The 21,294-nt window shown below is 35.5% G+C and overlaps 1 protein-coding gene across 1 annotated transcript in view; it reads left to right on the forward strand.

Annotated features, from left to right (window-relative positions):
* The first annotated feature begins 340 nt into the window (after positions 1-340).
* The window catches only part of LOC136833687 (dnaJ homolog subfamily C member 16-like), a 36,353-nt gene continuing 15,399 nt past the window's right edge, over positions 341-21,294 (forward strand). The window contains exons 1-9 of the mRNA XM_067095877.1: positions 341-559; positions 3,589-3,655; positions 3,881-4,089; positions 4,225-4,375; positions 9,251-9,380; positions 13,005-13,096; positions 15,229-15,317; positions 17,286-17,487; positions 19,807-20,020. Coding sequence (XP_066951978.1) covers positions 411-559; positions 3,589-3,655; positions 3,881-4,089; positions 4,225-4,375; positions 9,251-9,380; positions 13,005-13,096; positions 15,229-15,317; positions 17,286-17,487; positions 19,807-20,020 — 1,303 coding nt within the window. The 5' untranslated portion in view covers positions 341-410. The remainder of the gene's footprint in view (positions 560-3,588; positions 3,656-3,880; positions 4,090-4,224; positions 4,376-9,250; positions 9,381-13,004; positions 13,097-15,228; positions 15,318-17,285; positions 17,488-19,806; positions 20,021-21,294) is intronic.

Genomic DNA, 21,294 nt, shown 5'->3' on the forward strand with positions numbered 1-21,294 from the left:
GTATCGTTTTGGTCCAAAATACGTAGAGATACGTGAATATCAAACCATATTTAGTATTATATATATACACATAAACTCGTGGTTATAATTTGTCAAGGAATTAATATGAATTCATAATGGTTATAATGAGGAAATGAGAATTAAATTCCTCGGCATTTCAAACTTCCCGCTCTAAGGCCTATCTCATTGATCAGCTGGCGCATGTACCGCATATTCATTTAACGACAAATAAAACGACGGAAATGCCAGAAAAATAATAATAAAGTCTAAACTATGTATTATAGACAGCCATGGCGAAGCTATAACACTTTATAACCTCGATAACTGCGAGATATAAAGAGCGATGCCGGAGGTGGTGCCGAAGTGTTGTAGTCTGCTCGAATGACGGAATTCCGCAGAGCAGTACAATCATGCGGTGGTCGGTGTGTGTTTTCCTCCTTTTCCCTCTCGTAGCGTGTGCTTTGGCGAGAATCAAGGACCCGTACAACATTCTGGAAATAAAGAGGACGTCAGATGCCCAGGATATCAAAAAGGCCTACAAGAAATTGGCCAAGGAATGGTAAAGTGATCACCGCGTATGGTGTTTTGGATATGTCAAATTCATGAGTTTATTGCGTTAACGCTTACGAGGGTACAAAGATCGTGCATTGTTTTACTCCGTTTGAATGTCAGTTATTGGGTTATGCTTTTTTATGGTCATACAAATTACTAAGCATGGAATTAAAGCACCGGGCCAGTCAGCAATTTGCCTAGACGTAGCTGCAGTAGGTTAGGCCCCAGTATCCCTTGTGTTAACTTATTCCTTTAGTACTGTCCCGTTGTCTTGTCAGGTCTAGGCAATCCGGTTTCATTTTGCCCTTATTTTTATTCTAGACTTAACACTTCGGGTTTCTCTTAGGCATTCGTTCAAGGGTGGTTTTTGTAGATTAATGGGTGCGGTTTCTGTAAGAGTTGGCCGTAGGCCAGCCTATTATTGCTTGCATGCTTGCAGGCCTAGTTAGCCTATTGTAAATACTCTCTCGCCAGTAAACGTGATTTATGCTGTATATTTTTCTATCTGTTTAGTGAATGACTCGTGTATTTTATGATCCCCATTTTTTATATATTGCTTTTCCCTTCTCCCACTGACAGTTAGGCTAGGGGAGATGGAATATTGGAAAAATTTTACTTTAATCCTATTTTGGACTTGATTATATTATTTTTTGTGTTTTAGTGTGTGCTTTGAATATTTATGTTCATTTCTTTTGCTGTAAATTTTGCATTAATACCAGTGCCACTCCCATTAATTTTCATGTTCAGTGCCAGCCCCACTGGAATGATTGATGAAGCATAAACAAAAGACAATAAATACCTCATTAACAGTAAATTTCAGATAGATTTGAGCATCAATTTAGTACTAATCATGTTAAGGAGACTTAAGATCTCAGCATTAAAAACTACAATACTAAATAATGGTTTACAGTAAAATAATAGCAGAATTTTTGGTGAGAATGAAGGAAAACTGACATTGAGCTGTAAGAGCAACAGGAATTGTGAGCACATCCAAACTTGGGAGACGAAGGAGTGTCATGAGTAGTGGCAGGATCCAGGAGCTGAGTACTGATTATCCAGGGTTGAGGGTCGAAGCCCCTGGCTAGACAAAGGGATCTAGGGCTCAGGGGCATAGCTCTTTGTTTGGTCAAGATGCTTGGGCTGGGTTAGATCAGGTTAGGTTAGGTTAGGTAAGGTGATATGTAATATTAATGCATGAAAAGAACAAATGCTAATTCAGAGATTCCCAAACTTTATCTGTTGTCTCTGACTTTGACTCTGGGTCACATTTCCTAGCACATCCAAAATGGACTAGTACTGCCCCTGTGCATGGTCACAAAAATTGTAAATACCAGAAACATAACGGCAAATACCATAAATATAATGTCTTACATTGTTTTGGATGTTACGAAATAAATGGACCATCTCTGGGTCACATCCTTTCTACTGCTGCATGGTCTTGTCATCCCAGATAAATAAATGCCATCTATCCAGTGCCGATTTTGGGAACGATTGTCTTAATTTAAAATAATCTCATATGGTATGCTGGACCCCTAAAGTACTTATTTTCACTTATCATTCCTTTCATGATTGGGGTTTGAATTCAGAATTTGAAGGGTTAAATGCCATTTGCAAAGGGTACTGCTCGATCTAACCTAATATCATCAAAGAGGCAGTGTCCAGCCTAACCAGCATTGCCTCTTGTAGAATGCTCTTTCACTATGGAACTTCCAGAAGACTTCGTGAGACTTGTGCTTCATATAAAGTTTGGGAATTCAGGGTTGTGAAGCTACTGGTCATGCTATGACATTCTTGTCCAGGCATCAGTGTAAAATACAGGCAAGAATACTTTTCAAATATATTCATCAAAATTATTTCCCCGCCCACATGTTCTGGGGTTAAAAGTAAGGTTTTAAAATAAAAAAATCATAATAAAACTCAATAATAATGCAGTCAATTTTTCTTATGATTTTTGAGATTTTTGATTTTCCGGTTTACGACGATTTTCAGACACGCGCGCAGTTATTTATTCTGAAAGTAAAAGTAAAGTTTTATGTTAATTTTAGCTTGAGTTATTTACTAAAAATTAATAGTTATGTTAATTTATTGAGAGAGAGAGAGAGAGAGAATATTTATATGTACTTCATTAAAAATTTGGCCTCCACTGATAAGCTGTAACATTTATGTAATGAAACACTGAGCTTTAATAGAATACTTAAGAAGATACTGTATATGAATACAGTTTTTGATGGGTAGTTTACTCATCAAAATTTTTTTTCTTGGACATTAACTTATGTAATGCAGAAGTTTTTTCTAATGCATTTTATCCATTTTTAGTGAATATAGTGAAAAAATGTTCATATATTTGACTTGGATTTTGGATTTTAGATCATACATCAATGTGTTATGAATGTTCCAATTGGTTGAAAGATTAGTGTATCTTATGTGGTCAGACACTAGGTTAAAGGTGACAAAGTGACAATTTTAGTTAGCCTTATTTTGGCAGTGGTATTGGGTTTACCCATTGGGAAACAGTGCCTGGTTAACATTCAAAGTTAATTAGTTGTCTGCAGGGTATCATGTTCACTTGATCCAAGTAATATTTCATTTACACAATGTGTTTTATTTTAGTGGTGGTTGCTGGGATGATAATGTGTTAGCCAGTAATGGGCTGAAAGGTAAAACAAAGTGGTTGGGGAGTTAGGGGACTTCTTCCTATTGAGAAGTCAAATATGCCAGCTTTGCCCATAGACACTACTGGTAATGAGACGGGTTACTTTTAGTTTGTACATGTTTGATGAGATCGGTTAATAAAGTAATATACAAAAGAACTATTTACCACTGTTACTACTGAAACTAGTTATTTGTAATAGGTTACTTTATATTGAATTAGTCTAAAAAATAGTATTAATTTTATTATAAAAGTGCTTCTTGGTTCAGTATCAAGATTCCAGCTTGAATTAGAACTTGAACAGTTTTCAACATTTTTTTATTTATAAGATATACTTTTATAGCTGCAAAGTGTAATTATATGCCTACAAATCCTAAATTTTGCAGGCATCCTGACAAGAACAAGTCTCCCCAAGCTGAGGCAAAGTTTATTGAGATCAACCAAGCATATGAGGTAAGTTACCTTGCAATTTTTATTTGGTGTTAAGGGAAATCTTTCTTTATAGGTTACAGGTGAGCAAGATTTCTATTGCTTAATAATATATATTTTGAAAATATTTTGAGTCTGTAGTGTTTACTAGAGTGGCCATTTATGAATGACTTTTGGTACTGTATTGTAAAATACATTATGGAAATTTGCTTTTAAAAACTTGCTTGCTTTCATGTTCCCCAATTTCAGTTGTTGATGGATCCAGAGAGACGTAGGCTTTATGATACTACTGGGCAAACTGAAGAGCAACCAAATTTTCGAAGACAACATGATTATTCATCATTCCGTCGCTTCGATCCTTTCGATGAAATTTTCAGCAATTTAGGTGGCAGCTTTAGATTCAACTTCAAACATGGCGAAGGTTCAAACATTTACCAGAAGCAGTCCATAACATTCAAGTAAGATAATTTAGTAATTATTGTGTTTTAGTTGTGAACCAATAGTACTTATTGAATACAAGCACAAATAGTGGTCAAGTCCTTATTTAAGGAATTGTTGGTGTTTATTAATTAATGATTTTGTATCTGTTACAGAGCTTACCAAAACTCCATCGTTCAGCTAAGCAGAAAGCAGCCATATCTTTTGCTATTTTATTCTGACTGGTGTATAGCATGTGCTCACATAGAACCCATATGGCGAAGATTGTATGAGGAACTGGAGCCTATTAATTTTGGCATGGCTACGGTGAGTGGCAGTTTTGTGTTACTAAATCTTGTTTTAATAAATATTAATAAATACTTGTGTAGGAAAACTTTTTGGATAAAATTTGTTAAAAATCATTCTTATTTAGTATTACAATTGCTGGTAATCATACTGTATGAATTCAGTTATTGTTTTTTCTCATAGCTGTCTGCTGATTTCTCTTATCAGTCAGTAAGTTTAAGGGGTAGGCAAAAGCTTTGAAATCTAATTGAATATCACTGTGATTCCATAGGGGATTTGTGGAGAAACGTGTTTTCTTATTTTGATGTTTATGTTGAAAAATTTTACTGTATCATTTTAGAAGCTGGTCCCTTGCCTGCCGTGTTCATCAGAATTGTTTTAAAGAATTTGATAATATAAACTAGTTCCTGAAGTATTGGTAATCCTTTGATGTTTGTTACTATCAATATGGATTCTAAAAGGAGCAATCAGTTGCTAGTGTTTTCTCCTATTCTTTTCAGATTATCTTTTACCAGATATTTAGAAATATTAAAGTAAAGATTTACAATATATACAATAGTCCTGCACAGCCTTTGCAGTAGAAACACAAATATTGACAAGGAAAATTAGAAGATTATGAAAAGTGACCATAGAATTTTTTCAGTCATGACAAGAAAAAGGAGATTGTAGAAGATATACACTGATTAAAGAGTTTCAGAAAAATTATACAGGACAGAAGAAATTGGAGAGAATATGGTACATGTTTAACCTAATAAGGAAAACATTGATGTTGCATTCATGACGTTGATGAAAGATTTGGAAGTATTAATGGTTATATTTTTAACCTTTCAAAGACTTATGATGAGGTTTGTTGGGTCTGTCAGCTGGGTTTTTTGGTAATGGTGTAGGCTTTCTTCTGCATAAATTTTTTATTGTAAATATGATTATACAGTTTTCTGTTATTTGATATATAGTATAAAAATTAGTTTTGCTAACTACCTTTTTCTTCTTTATTTCAGCCATTTGGCCCTTTCTTGTCTTATCCTTAATTGTCTGGTTGAACAGTGTAGTTGATCTGGCCAGTGTGAATTACGACAGAAAGAACTTTGTACACTTCAGTGCTTTCAAGTCGTCTTGTTTCCTTTAAGTCTAATTTATACTGGTTAAGACTGTTGTAGTACAGAATTTGAGGATTTTAAAATTTAGCCATATTTTCCAGTAGAGTAAATAAATTTTTTCAGTGCAAGCCAGGTCTGGTGTGAAGCTATATGGTAGTTCTTCACTTGTGATGCATTATACAGCTACTATTATTATGGCTCTTAGGCAGGACTGCACATGGTGTGTGTGTGAGTGTGTACATTGTATGATGTCTAACATGCTTCTTCTTCACAACCTATTCAGCCTTCCTCACCTGCTCAGTCTCTCTGATCCTCTGTCTTTAGAGGCTTTCATACTTAGTGATCCTTTCTTATGACGAATTTGTTTGCTAATAGTATGCTAGAGCTTGTGGTCTTGGTGAAAACTAAGGATAGAGGGTGACAAGTGGGATTGTAGCAAGTCCAGAGTCTTTATGCAATGTTCAGTTAACTATTGCCGAAGTCTCCACACTAACTGAGGTGGTGTAGTTGTTACCTTAACTAAATTTACATCAGGAACTGCCAGTAAAGCACTACAGACTTATAACCAATTTTTAGGTTCAGATTACTGAATGCCTTACAGATTGAAATAACTTTTTATGGAGTCTGTTTTTTCATGACTTTGTTTTTGCTCAGTCTGATTCGAGATCATAGAGTACAGTATTGAATAAATCCTGATGGAAGGTTAGGTGAGGCTCTTGCTGAAAGGTTAAAGTGGTATCTCTCTCTGTTTACTCTCTTGAGGGAATCTCTCTCTCTCTCTGAGGAACTGCCATAAAACAAACTTCAACACACTTTTCTCCTTTATTCAAACTCTGTTACAACTTTTGGACAACTGTCCATCTTCAGGTTCTATAAAAATTAAAAAGCAACACATTTTTCCCCCCCCTCCAAAAAAAATCAAGTGAATTACAGTCAACATATCAAAAATGGTAACACTGAATTTAAAATAAAATACTTTCCTACTGAAGGCAGAGTTATCTATATTCATGCTTGGTTTTAGTCTCTGTATGTAAAAAGTGTTTAACAGTCTTAGCTAGGTTTCAAACCAAGCTTTACGTGAAATACTAATATCAGAAACATTAAAATTTTTCACAATCTAAGCAATGACTGTTAAGAAACCTTTTATATAGGGAACTAAAACCAAGCTTGAATATAGATAACTGCCTTCAGCGGAGTTTTTTTATATTTTGAATTGTATTCATTTGATGTTTTGGGTATAAGTGTGCTGGTTTTAATTTTTACAGAACCTGAAGATGGACAGTTGTCCAAAATATTGTAAATTACTTTGAATAAAGGAGAAAACAGAATATTGAGGTTTGTTTTGGTGTTGCAGTTCCTCACCCAATTAAGATTTCCTTCATGATTTCAATCGTTTATGAGACGTTTATCAGTTGTCTCATTAACTAACTCATAATGATACTGTACTACCAATCTTCCTGACATAGATTTCTTTTACAACCTCTAGATCTTTAACTCAGCTGTTGCCTTGAAATGTTTTGAACACAATTTTGAGTTCAGTTCAGCATTTCTAGCAGCTTCACATTTTTAGGGGAAAGGGTACTTCATTATATTTGATATGATTTACAATAGAATATATGACAATAGTGAAACTGCTTCCATGGTACTTTTAGTATTTTTGAAAAACATCAAGTTTTACAATGTATGAGATAATGAACAATCCCTCTGAGGCACTTAAGTTATGGGAACCAAGTGTTTATATCTATTAATCCTCATAGTAGGTACTGCTTATAATTGGCCTTGACTGTTTCACTGTAGGTGATATTCCTGGCACCCTGGTCTCAGGCTGCATTGCTTTTTGTCTTTTACTTTTCTTGTGTTCACTTTGGTTATCTTATACCTCCGTTTCATTTCTTTTGCTTTACTTCTTATTTAAGATAAATCCTTTGGGGAGTTCTTATGAGAATTTAGAAATGGGACACCATGGTCTCACCATATATACTACTGTATAAGGCAACCTTTTAATTTTAAGAATCTCCCCAGAATGGTAGGTCGTCTTATATTTTTTATAAAAGCAAACCTTAAATCCTGCTGAGGTTTTTAATGATAGGCTAACCCCTGAAGTGTCGATAGTTATGTCAATAGTTAACTACCATTACAACTATTGACACTGTAAACAAAACAACTGTAATAATGGTAAAACCGTAGGTAATTCAAGTAAATCACTAGTGACACAACTATCAGCACTGTAAACAAAACAACTGTAATTACAGTAATTACCATAGGTAATTACCATAATTAGACATTAGGTTTATGAGTGAGCTCTCACTTTACTAGCATTATATATCTAGAGTACCATTATTATAAGGCAATAATTTTAGACAATTTTGTTATTGATACTTAAACATTGCCCTTTCAACATTGAAAGATAATTTGAAGTTACCAAAGGGTAAATCGAAGTAGTGTAACTTTCTTGTTTACAAAACATAGCCATGTTTGTAGTTCCCAGTTGTGCTGGACTTACAACCCTTGTTGTTTACTAAAGGCCAATATTTCCTTGGTAGTATTTTATAATCAAACTAAAGGGTTTTGTGATATCGAAATTTTCCTAGCTATCCTTGATATCGGGGTTCTTTCCAATTTTAAAGGAACACGTTCATGTGGATCTACTTCCAACGGGTATTCCTCCACTAATTAGTGACATCACAGGCATTGAGCATTTGTTGTGATGTTTATATTTTTCCTAAGGGAATACAAAAGTATTTTTTTGTAGTGGTGAGCTTTGCCAAACATTTTAAAATCTTGAAGATAATTTTATTTATGTACCAACTAACTTATATCAGCTGATACAGTTATTTGATTTGATAAATTGGGGGTCGTCTTATACGGCAATCATACCTCTAAACCTACATTTTTACATGAAAAATGGGGGGTCGTCTTAGTACTGGAAGGAGGATTATTGCACACTTTTCAGTGTTTTGTAGGTGCAGTTTCTGAAGGATCATGGATGGTAAAAAAAAGAGATCTGAACTATATGGCACTATTGGAATATATGTAGATACTGGGAGCATTGAGAAGGAGAAATTGAGTATACCTTGTAAATCATGAATCGGGGGAAAGTAAGATCAACTACAGTATTCTGTTAGTTTTGTCAGTGCTCAGTCTCTTCGCTAACTGACTGCACCGATTCATGATCTATTGAAGATCTTGATACCATTTTTCTGGAAGTACTGTTTTAAACTTTTTCCATTTAAACATTCATTTTATTTCTTTTACAGTAGAAAAAAGATTTATAATAAAAATTTATTTTTATAAGTTTTTAACATACATTTATTTAACATACATTTATTTAACATACATTTACAGTCGTGGCCATATACGGCAGCAATATAGCAGTGGTCAATATTTCGAACAAGGTTTGAATGATCTAGGCAATATTAAGAGGGTCACTTTATGTGCAGAGAAATTACCCAAGAACCCAAATGATGAAAATTGCCTTTCTGTGTTACGTAAATATAAACCTTAATGGGCCTTAATTTGGATTATTTTTTTGTGTATGCAATTACTGTACTACTGTACTTAGATAGTGTGTTCTCATAGGGAAATGAAAGTTTATATGGTAAAGAATTTAATATATTTCCTGTAAAGGAAAAAATGTAATGTTGAAATGTTCAATGATGGTGATAAGTGTATCTTACATGTAAGGAAAGTTTAGTCACGACATAAGGTGTTAGTCAGATCAAGCATCTGATATTAATAAAGTATTTTGTAGTAAGTAACATTATACTAAAGTATATTAAAAATTCTTACATAATTTCAGGTGCATGCTGGCCATGAAGTAGAATTAGCTCGAAAGCTTGGGGTTAGTACTGTTCCCTATTTGATTATGCTTTTGGATGGCCATCCTTACCATTACACTGAAGCATCTGTTAGCATGGTTTCTTCATTAGGTAAGGGCTGATGTGCATCTTTAAAATAATGTTATCAAAGCTATTTTCCCAGAAGTAATCAAGTTACTTATTAACCCTTTGAGATTCCACTGGGTCACACAACTTGTCTGTGGCAAAACTTGGTTCTGGCTTATTGCTTATGAGCTTGGTGAGAATTTTCTTTTATTGCTTGCTGTAAATTTTAGTCTTCTTGACAAAAGTTGGGTTTTTTGCTATAATTTTGAAGCTGAGTAATTTTACTGTATATATGCTGTTGAAAATGAAGAGAGCAATAAAATGAAAAATGCCAAATTGAAGCTGGCCCTAAACTGGATTTTTAAAGTTTTCTTAGAGATTTTTAAGAAATAAATATAAATTTTTTTCACATCATAACATGTGTAATAAGTACAGGTACTACTGTATTTCTGGTCATATGTATTTTACTGTATTGCTGTTTATGCCCATCAGTGCTTATAAAACATACAGAAAATTAGATGAAAATGTTTAAAATTCTCTTTCAACAAATTTAGTGACAGTTCTCTTTGAATGGCCCTTAATTTTGGGAGGATGAGATTCAACCATCTTCCAACATCCTTTCAGACATCATCCCAGGGCTTCTGGTTTCAAAATATGAATAATTGTTAAAAAAAATTCTCTTGACATCATCTGACATCAGTGGAATATCAAAGGGTTAATGTTCCTTGTTAAGTATAGTAATATATAAGGAAATTTGTTGGAAATTTATTATAATTATTATGTCTTCTAAAATGTGGAGAAATGGTTTATATTGTTGCTATTAATATTACTAGAAAAAAACTCTTTTTTGTTTCCTTATAGAAAAATGATCTTATTGTTGCAAAATGGAAGAATTAATTATGTTACAAGGAATAGTGTATGGTAGTCAGATTTTGAAGACACATAATAGCATGTTTACATTGTAAGTGACAAATGTTGTAGCTTTATTATGAGCTGTCCAAAGCAGGCTGCATCTGTAGTCCCAAGTACTCTTAAGCCTTTCTTGGGGCAAAATAAAGGTTGCTTATGCTCAAAATATGATAGATGTATGATTTATTAGATTCAATCAACATGCTATTTGCTCAATAGATTTAATCATTATGCTAATTGCTCAGTAGATTAAGTCAACCTGCTAATTGCTCAAAATTTTCAGAAATGCCCAACATCGCTTGTTTCTCTGATCTGTGTAAACTACTCTCAATATCGAAGTATCAGTCATTTGCCTTATTGAAAACATTGGCATCTAAGCATTTTCAAGAAGATTATATATGGTAGAGGAATTTGATGTTGGTTGTGTTGGGTAGCTACTGTCCAAGGTTTATTCTGTCTAGATCTCTTGCATCGTAAAAGTCTGATTTATGGAACTAGTTCATCTTAGAACCTGGGACGCCATCAGATTCCACATCATCTTGATGGAGGAGAAACGTTGTAAAAGTTCTTGATATAATAACCAATGGTTCTTGCCCATTGAATGAAACAGATCACCTACAAATTCTAAGGCCATCTGAAGGGCTTCTTGAAGTCGATTCCAGGTCTTGTATCCCCAAACCCAAAAACTCCTGTGCCTGTGTTATGCAAAGCTTAAGAGGATACTGGTTAAAATTTGGTGTCGTCAGTGATATCAGAAGCAGGTTGACAAAGAAAGAGGAACTTAGATGAAACTGTTGCAGTAAGGACAATTTCTCTCAACAGATTCGTCAATATTTCAATCAGAACTAGCAAGACTGCAAAGCCCTTAGCAACTCAGCTCTCCAGTGCTGAAGGAATGTGATATGGCTTCACATGTATTCGTTATCTGTTGGTAGCTCTACTATAACTCAGCAGTTTCAGCCTTTTTGATTGATTTGACTGAAATGTACTGAAGAGTAACAGTTCCTCTGGAAGGTACCCAGTTATTAGGTAAGATTAGTGAGGGTTGGAGAACCAGGGTGTCCTGAGAGCTACAATAACACTGAAGTGGCCATGTGACATTACTACAATAAATGTTACATCTTCTCAAAGAAGCTGTTGCACGTTTGCTTTTGTCTTAACCTCAATAAAACCAGTGATGAAGAAGCAAAACACTAAATGTTGTAACTGTGGGACATAAATGTCTGAAACTAATGGTTTAACTACTTTCATGTGTAACATTAAAAATGGTATAACAGTCAAAATAAATTAACTGGTGGGCAAGATTGCAGTGCTTCAGTCAAAAGCTGGTAATGAGGAAAAATGGTGATACTTAACAAAGTAATTGATTTTCCTGTAAAAATTCAGCAAAAAACATGAATGCTGTAGAAGAATGCTCAGCTCAGCAAAGGAAATACAGTAACTACAATATGTACAGTACTGAACATGTTATGAAATTAAGACACTTTTCCCATGGATGACTGTACAATTTAGGAATGTAGATGCTCATGACTCAATTCTTCAACAAGGAACTGCTGTGACTTGAAAGATTTATAGATCCTCAACCAAGATTCCATGGTTCTCATAGAGAGCTATCAGAACGCCAGTGACCAAGATGATGACATTGTTAGGCAGTCCTGTGGTTCTGACTTACAAAGGTACAGTATTCAGGAATATAACTGGAACAAGATACATCATCTTACATCAGGTCTCCAGCCAGAATACATGGGTCTTTTGCTGACCAGGATATAGAATCTGGTTTGGTGTGCTGGAAAGCTTTATTTCCCATCTTGAATCAAGAAGGTTGGTTCTAACCCTGGTGTTCTTAGGAAGAACTTAAAGATGCATAGGTAGTTTGTATTATTTAGGAAAGATTTAGGACAAATTTCTTTATGTACCCTCTCCGTCTTGTTATTTCTGATAGTTCTCAAAGTTTTTTCCCAGATAAAGAAAGGTGTGCATAATTAGGTGAAGTAACAAGTATACAGGTAACATCTACCATAGAATTGAGATTGACTTGCCACTTGTTAGCTGGTTGTAGAGAGTTAACTTTCATGTTGAAGAAGGTGTAATTAAGGAGGCTTCTTGTATTGTGGACTTTAAAAAAATTTAAGATAATTCATAACTTGGAATTAAAGCCATCTAAGAGGCTCACTCAGCTCCTCTGTTGGGTACACATTTTCTGTATGAAGCCAACACGAGTTAAGGAACTGAAGCATTCAGAAGGCAAGATTTGGGACTTGCTTTTTTGTTGAAAAGTCTCATCCAGTGGTATCCCTACTTTGCCAGTTTTAGCAGCTGTTGAGCACTTGGTTTGTTTGTTCTTATCTGGGTACATATTACAATACTTGAAAATAAGATGTTTGAAAGTATGGAGAATGGGTCCTTAAGATTTTGCAGGTTTTGCAGATGGAAACCATTGCTTTTTAAGTACCTTTCCTCCCCACTGTCATTGTGATGCATGCAGTTTCTTTACATTACAAATGTCATTTAGATGTGAGAACTTTGTGAGAAAACTGGTATCATCCAGTTGGACTTCTTAGTTACTAGTTCACAACATATAACAGGGCAGTATGAAATTCAGGATGTGATTACAGTACTTAACTTGAGTTTAAGGAAATATGCTTTGTAAAGCACCGAGATTTCTATAAAAATTTTTGTACATATATTTTTATCAGAAAGCTGTAGTAGATTTAGTTGAGTAATCATAGTAAATATTGAGTAAAGCTCATTGTTTTTCAGACTTTATTCGCAGCAAATTCCCTCACAAATTAGTACAAAGAGTAACAGAGGAGTCACTTGAGACATTTCTAAGTGGCTGGATGGATAATAAGGTAAGAGACTTTCTGGCAGAATTTTTTCTCAGCTTTATTTTAGAATATTTAATTGTATGGAAAGAAAAAGTAATAATTGAATTCACATTTGTTGAAAATACATTGTAAGGTAAATGTTGATTTGGTGTTGGTTGCATTACAGTAAACTGTGCGTATGGCAGCCTCAGACCTTGCCCAAAGGTTCCAGTAAGAGTACAGGTGTTTAAAGGGAATAAGAAGCATGTTATGGACCTCTGTACTCTCCCTTACCGACATGGATGGTCTTCAGACCCATCAGTCATGAATAGCTTTACTCTGTGTGAAACGAGCCCAGTCACACTCACTTGAAGAGTTGAAAGAAGGAAGACCTGCAGCACTTGTGCAAACTGGCTCCACAAACCACAAGATAATGCACCCTTTTTATTCCTCTGTGCCAGCCTCCATCTAGAAAATTGAGGAGGAAGGAAGCCCCAGAAAATTTTTATTATGGGTTTTTAGAAAAACATATTATAAGAATATAAATTTTTCATATGAATCCATTAGGTGAAAGGAGCCTGAATTGCAGTATAGGGGGGAAGGTGAAGCAAATGAGGCCTTGAAGATAATAGTAGACCCTGTATCAAGAAGTGCAGCAAGAAATCTAGTCCCAGTAGACAATAGATAGTTGAGTCAGCTACAATCTCCAGAATCATGGAAACTTTGTAGTTAATCGATTTGCACTAGAAGACTCTAGCTCAAAGCACTACCCTCCCAGTAAGGGGGTATTGTTGTCAGGGCATCTCATGTGGTGCACTGTAGGCATTACCAAAGGGTATTTGCAGCCTCCCTTCACCCCCAAGCTGCATCCACTTTTTAGCCTTTTAGTTTATCTCCATTCCTGCTTCCTTTCTTCAATCTTGCTTTCCAACCCCTCTAACTGTTACTTTTAGTGCAACTGTAGGGTTTCTCCCAGTCCCAGAGTTAGATTCTTGTACTTCATTTCCTTTATTTTTCGGATCTAGCTGTTTTGCTGCACAACTCCAGCTCCCTTTTTTTCGCTGTTTTAAGTGCAGAATGGCTAAAAGTGTCCCAGTGCTTGATTTGATGGCCCAAATTTCATAAAGTCAAATAAAAATGAGTAAATTATATAAGGAAAAGTGTAAAAATGTGGCTGTTTCATGTACCACACCCTTTGAGTTAAGATTATAAGACTTTGAGAAACACCCCAGGTAACCTTTGAGAAAGAGGTCATCAAGAGTATAAGGATGAATGACTTGGATCCTTCTAAATGGTAGTAGTGGCCCACTGCAATGATAGGTCTCAAAGAAAAATTTCGAGGTTTATGGGTACTTCATGTAAGTGGAATCTTACAAAAGTATTTAGATAATGCCAGTTACCTGATATAAGAATAGCTGAGAACTCCAGTTTATCTGTAAATGCCAGGGAGTAAGAGGATGTTCAAACAATGTAGGCCTTGATCTCAAGTTGTGAAAGGCCCTCCCAGAAAACATATAAATAAGCCCTTGAAATGACCTTCTTAAACCAGTAGGAAACAGAATTAAAAACCATGGGTGATCTGGCAACTCATGCGATAGAATAAACAAGAGGGCGAAAGCTAGCCAGAAGGGCTGTCTCAAGGCACAGGACTGTCCTGTGGAGAGAATGAAAAAGGCAGAAATAGCAAAGGAATCCAAAAGCAAGATTTGGCAAAGAGGTTTTAGGCAAAGGACTCAACAATGACCAATAGCTGGACATAATATACTTATATAGGCCAAAGAGCTTGCTGAGATAAAAATGGCAAAAATAAAGGTCATTGAACACTGGCCATCACTAATATGTATGGATAGATAAAAATGACTGGACAATGAATTATAAAAAAAGAATGGCACAACAAAGTGATTGGGAAAGCACTGCAGTAATCTTGGGAGGTAGATGTCTTTGTTAAGGTGCATAAAGGGATGAGAAGAGCATTGCCTTGTGGTTCCTGGAGCTAGCCCATCTTGCAGTGTGAGTCTTTCTTCTTTCAACTCTTCAAGTGACTGTTGCTGTGTCCACATCACACATGTTAAGGCAATTTATGATTAATGGGTTCATAAGAATTAATAACCCTGTCTGCTTAGGAGTAGCGGAAAGTGTGATTTCTACTTTTTCTGATTTTTTCTCTGTTACTTCAGGTACGGGTGCTAATCTTTGGCCGTTTGGATATCATTCGCCTCCGATACTTGACTGTTGGATGGGAGTTCAGGGAAAGAGCTGTGATTGGGTAAGTATTGTGTATTAATTGTAGGTAGAATTGTTTATGAACCACACCCCCTTCAAGTGAGGAGAGTGGACACATCAGATTATAAAAGTTGGGGAATTTTGATTAAACTTTAGTAGTTATGGAATAGGCTAGTGTTTGTATGTACAAGTAAGTAGTAGAAATTATACAGGCATATTTTGGCTTTGCATAGAGTCAGAAAATGCCTAATAAAAATGTTTTAAGTAGAAAGATAATGGGAAATGAATATTTTACATAGTGGGGATTGTAGAAAAGTTAAATCTTGAGACCAGTGGAGGCAATAATTTTTTAGATGAAGAGAAGATAAAGAAATTCCACCATTAAGCCATAAATAAAGTTTGTTAATGGTCTACCATTGGGACAACTTTTGCTTGCAAGGATACGTCATCAACTGTTTGCAATTGTAACACCGTAGGGGGATAGTGCCGTCAGTGCACCTCACCTGGTGCACTGTAGGGATTACTTAAGGGTCTTTGGAGTGTCCCTTTGACACCTAGCTGCAACCTCTTTCATTCCTTTTACTGTACCTCCATCCGTATTTTCTTTCTTCCATCTTACATTCCACCCTCTCCTAACAATTGTTTCATATTGCAACTGCAAGGTTTTCCTCCTGTTACACTTTTAAAACCCTCTTACTGTCTATTTCCCTTCCATCGCTGAGTGACCTGTTAGGTCCAAGTGGTTGGCTCTTGACCTAAATTCTGTATTCTATTCTATTCTATTTGCTAATGTAAGTTCACTGTAGGTAGCAACTTCCTAAGATATTTAAACCTGTTCAACCACAGCATCCCTCCTGGGAAGAGAAAAGTTGATAGGTCTCCTTTCAGACGTGGTGTTTTGGTCTGATATGCTACATAGGAAAGTATGGACATTATTTGGTACATTTTTTATATCAATGTAATGTTAGATAACTTAGATCAGTATTTTAAAGTCTTAAAGGTATAAATTATTATAGAAATATGATAAAGTAACCTAATGTTGAGGATGTCAGGGTTTTGTCGTCTGTATGCTGGTTTGTTTAATCTTTTCACATTACGGCAGTAGTTCTGACATGATCGTCATAGGTAGATATAGGCTATTGTAGGTTGTGGGATGTAGTTGATGACAATGCTCTTTCTTTTGCTTTTAAGCTTAAAGTAAAGTAATTGTATTTTGTTAAAAGTGGGGTCAGTTTTCAACTAAAATCAGAATCGTTAATGTTTTTAGTCCTTTTGCATAGTTGATAGATCCAATTTAGTAAATTTTTCACTTTGTACAATGAACAGCTGGTAGATGTACAATGAACAGCTGGTAGATGTTTAGTCATTTGAGGTTAACCTGGCATTTGAGAAATAATTGATCAAGTAGACTTCATCTCAGTTTTATGATTATTTGTTTGTTGTCTAAAAGGCTAGGTGGTTGGATGAAGGCCTTATATTAGTTTAACTTTTTTAGGTTAGTATGTCGTTGTCTTTTCTTGATCCAGCCATTGAATGTAGTTCTTTGCTTTATAAGACAGTAGTGTAATAGCTTATATCCATCTGAAAGATAGTCATTTGAACAAAAAGGTTAACTTGGTATTTGAGAAATAATTGATTGAGTAGACTTCATCTTAATTTATGATAATTTTTTTGTTGTCTAAAAGGCTAGGGGTTTGGATAAAGGCCTTATATTAGTTTAACTCCTTTAGTATGTTGTTGTCATTTCTTGATGTAGCCATTGAATGTACGTAGTCCTTTGTTATATAAGGCAGTAGTGTAATAGCTTATATCCATGTGAAAGATACATAATTGTTGACGATACTCAGTGTTGAAAGCATTCCTCATCTTCATCACCTTAAGTATCACATTATGCAGAGCACAATAGGTATATTATTAAAATTTGTAACGCATGTAATTCATATTATTAGGATATTGTAATTTCATAGTTCAGTACACTAATTGAGCATTTTCTTTGTCTCACAACATCTAGGTATGTACAAATGGATCGAGCAGATACTGACAGCATTCGCACGCGTTATAGTGTGTCAAACAAGGTTGATACGCTGCTTGTTTTCCATGAAGACATGCATACTCCTGTTGCATCTGTGGCTATGACAGATTTACCTTATGCTACAATGAAGGATATTATTGAAGGAAACAAGTTCCTAGTCCTTCCACGTCTTTCTTCTCAGGTATGTTTATTTCCAGGTACTTGTAGTGTTTGTAGATTTGTAATATTGGCTGTAGGCTTTGTAAATTCATTTATGATAGTCTTGGTAAAATATCTTAATTTTCAAATAGTTTAAAGTTTTCCAAGACTAAATTCTAATTGACTTGTGCTGTTGTGTTATTGTGGAACATCAGTGAATGTTATACTCCATATTGTATTTGCTTCTGTGATTTTGACTTCTTTATGATGTGATGTAGAAGTTTTGTCATTGTAATGACTAGAAAGAGAGCAAAGGAAAAATTAAAATGAGAGTGGCTATGTGGTCATTGTGAGAGAGTTGTGGGAGTGAACTCTTTAATGTGTACCGACTGCAACAGGTGGTGCCACAAAAAGTGCTCAGGATTACAAAATGTACAGCATATAGAATCGGAGATTGTCGATGCTTGAAATGTATTACAAGATAAGGGAGTTGAGAACCCTGTAGTGACAGATAGACAGATCCTACAGGAGAAAAAGCACTTCTATGTTTGGAACACAGTGAACTGAAAAGCAGGATTCAAGAGAACAGTAAGAAAGAGAGCAGCTGCAACATGAATGAAATGGAGAAACAGCTAGATTACTAGTAAATAAAAATTGCCCCATAAGTAGAGAGAGCAAAGACTTCTGGTGAGTACATAAGGCTTTTATTACTCATGGGTCAGAAACATGGGCAGTAACGAGGAAAATGGAGGAAATTTTGAAAAGATGTGACCCATGAATGTTAAGATTCTTGGGTGAAATATTGTAGGGAGATTGTATTATGAATGGGGAATTCATAATACAAGTGTCAAGAGGCTGTAAAAAGACAGATCTCAAAGATTGAGGTGGTTTGTAAATGGGTTGAGAAAGATTGAGGAATAATTGGTTATAAAAGCAGTAGATATGGATGTAGTAGGACAAAGACTGCAGTGCTCTGTCCAGTGAGAGGTGTACAGTACAACCTGCAGGGAACCTGGGATTCCAAGGGCAGTGACACCAGACTTTTCCTCTGATCAGGCATTGGAAGAACCAGCAACAAGGAGTGCCATCTCTTTATTGGCTGAGGCATGTCATCCTGAAATCTTACTGTAATGCATCAGATGGCAAAGTGGAACAAATGGGAGTGCTAGTTCATAAAATCAGAGCCTTCCCTCATGTTGCTTTTAAGCATAATGTGGCGTGTCTTTTGTTTTGAATGTAAATACCGGGTGGTTTGTGTGGTGATTCGTCTTTAATACATTATATTTGAGCTATCCCTCACAAGTAGTTGGTTACATACTCTTTGAAGCTTGTAATTTGGTGGGCCAAGTTCTGCCCTTGGGGAAGACAAAGGTCCTTCATTTTCCATTTCTTCATAGCTTTATCCTTATACATTTGGTAAAACTAGAGACAAACATCCGTGGTTGCTGGCTTCTATATATTCACATGATGAATTGTGTGTGTGATTTTATACTAGCTTAAAGGGACTTACCAAATGTATAAGCACCTTCTTAACACTATTTTTTTATCCATAATTATGAACACCCCATAGAGGGGTAGTGCCATTAATGTACCTTATGCAGTGCTCTGTTGGCATTACTTAAGGTTCTTTGCAGTGTTCCTTCGGCCCCCAGCTACAACCCCTTTCATTCATTTTACTGTACGTCCATTCATGTTCTGTTTCTTACATCTTACTTTTTACCCTCTCCCAGCAGTTGTTTCATAGTGCAACTGTGAGGTTTTCTTCTTGTCACGCCTTTAAAACCCTTGTACTGCTCTTAATTTTCCTCTCGGTGCTGAATGACCTCATATTTCCCAGCACTCGACCTCTGGCTTAAATTCTGTATTCCATTTTATTCCATAATTATGAACAACCCATTTCTTTTGATCTTACAGGCACATGTAAAATAATTTTGAGGCACTTTGAAATGTGGCCTCCCACCTGAATTACAATTTGGACACTCATGAAAGTAATTGATAAGTTGTGATGAAAGAAACAGATTTTAAAATACAAAACTAGTTTTCTATACAAATCCATCAGTCATATGGTAAGTTGCTATCTCCCACCAGCCAATCTCAGTCTGATCTTCAGACTACATAAAAAGGGAAGAAAGTAATTGATGGGTACCTTTTGGTTCAGGTTGTGAATGGTTAATGAGACTCTTCTGTATGTGTTTTACAAAAGACTTGAGACTGAAGACATTTGAGATCATTAATGTGGCATCATAAAGGATGGAAGGATTTGTATGAAAAACTATGAATATATAAATTTTTCAGTTTTACTCAGCTAGGCATTCATAAATGTCATGCAGAATACCAACTAATGCAATATGAATATTTTCAGAATGTTTTTGATGCCTTGTGTCCTGTTGAATCAGTTCGATCTCGTCGACGATTATGTGTAGTTTTAGTAACTCAAGATGATCCTGCCCATGACTCAAGCCGTGCAGCACTTCGTGAATATGCTAGTCTTGATCAGGCGCGAGAAAGAGACCGTGTTCGCTATGCTTACCTTTTCCGAGAAAAACAAGTTGAATTCATGAATGCGTTGACTGCAGGTTTGTAGAGCATTTTATATCATGTATATAATGGTCAAATTTAAGAAGCTGGTCATCATGATTCTCCAAAACTTAGTTGTCTTGTAACACTGTTTTTGAGTGTGCACTTAAATGAATATGGTCATCATTTATATAGATTTGAATTTTGCATCATAGTTATATTACAATAATGAGGATGTATGGATGAACAACTGCAGTTTCTACTCTTGTCAGCGACTGAAGCTCTGTACATAGTAATAAGGGCTGTGTTACGATACATTTATGAATAAAATTATTTGAGTCTGAGTCCAGTCCGTTTGTGGTTGACTTGAAGAATTTTGGTATCAGGTTATTGCATTTTCAAATCATGTCATGGGTACCAGAGTAATTATTATAATGCAGAGCTATCAATTTGGACTAAAAGATTTTTGAATAACTTTTCTACAAATTGTGTGTTGAAGGGTATGATTCTTAGGTACGACCCTTCTATGAAACGATGCCTTCATATTGTATGAGGGATCACAACAGCTTGCAGCCACAGGAACACCTGTTTGCTAATTCAGAGACAAAGAAGAAACAGTTTTCCACAGCAATTTTTTTTCTTAACTAAAACATCTGTAATTGTGAAGTATAGACTATCTGCTCGAAGATTTTAACCTAATCTAATTGTATAGATAGAGGGGAAGTCCTTGTAGTTACTGAATACTTTTCTGTATAATGACTTGGGACATGTATTTACTTTCTTGGCACCTGATGCTGTAGTCAGGATTAGCATAAGGGCAGCTTGAATCCTCCTGAAGGTGAAGCAGTGCAAGTTAACTTAATGGAAGTGATGCCATTCGGTTATCAGGTAGCTTTGTTAGGTGGCAGGAATACCACTTTTGTATTCTTGTTGGCAAAGCTGAGGTGTATGGGATGGCATGGAGAATTGTCAATTAAGAAGAGGATCATGAATGAGGGCACCTTGTCTTCAAAGTATTTCTTCTTCGCCTTTGCCAGTGCTTTGCATTCCTCATTGTCTCTTGGTGCCATTTGGATGTGCTGCTAGGTTGTGATGCTTCATTTGTTTTTGTTTACCAGTGTTCACTTTAGCTTAATACCCATGTTTAGGAAGTCATATACTTCTTTTTACCTTTTGGCTGGTCAGCCGTGCATCACTGCAAGTAAATGTGAGTGTGCCCATTTTCATGATTACAGTGTCTGTTGCAGTAAGTTTCAGTGATTTTCTGCAATTTTCAGTTATTTTGAAAATTTTAAGTTACATTAATAATTTTTGTTATGTAATTCTAGTTTGG

Source organism: Macrobrachium rosenbergii, chromosome 52 (assembly GCF_040412425.1).
Source record: "Macrobrachium rosenbergii isolate ZJJX-2024 chromosome 52, ASM4041242v1, whole genome shotgun sequence".
In the NCBI taxonomy this organism is placed as follows: Eukaryota; Metazoa; Arthropoda; class Malacostraca; order Decapoda; family Palaemonidae; genus Macrobrachium; species Macrobrachium rosenbergii.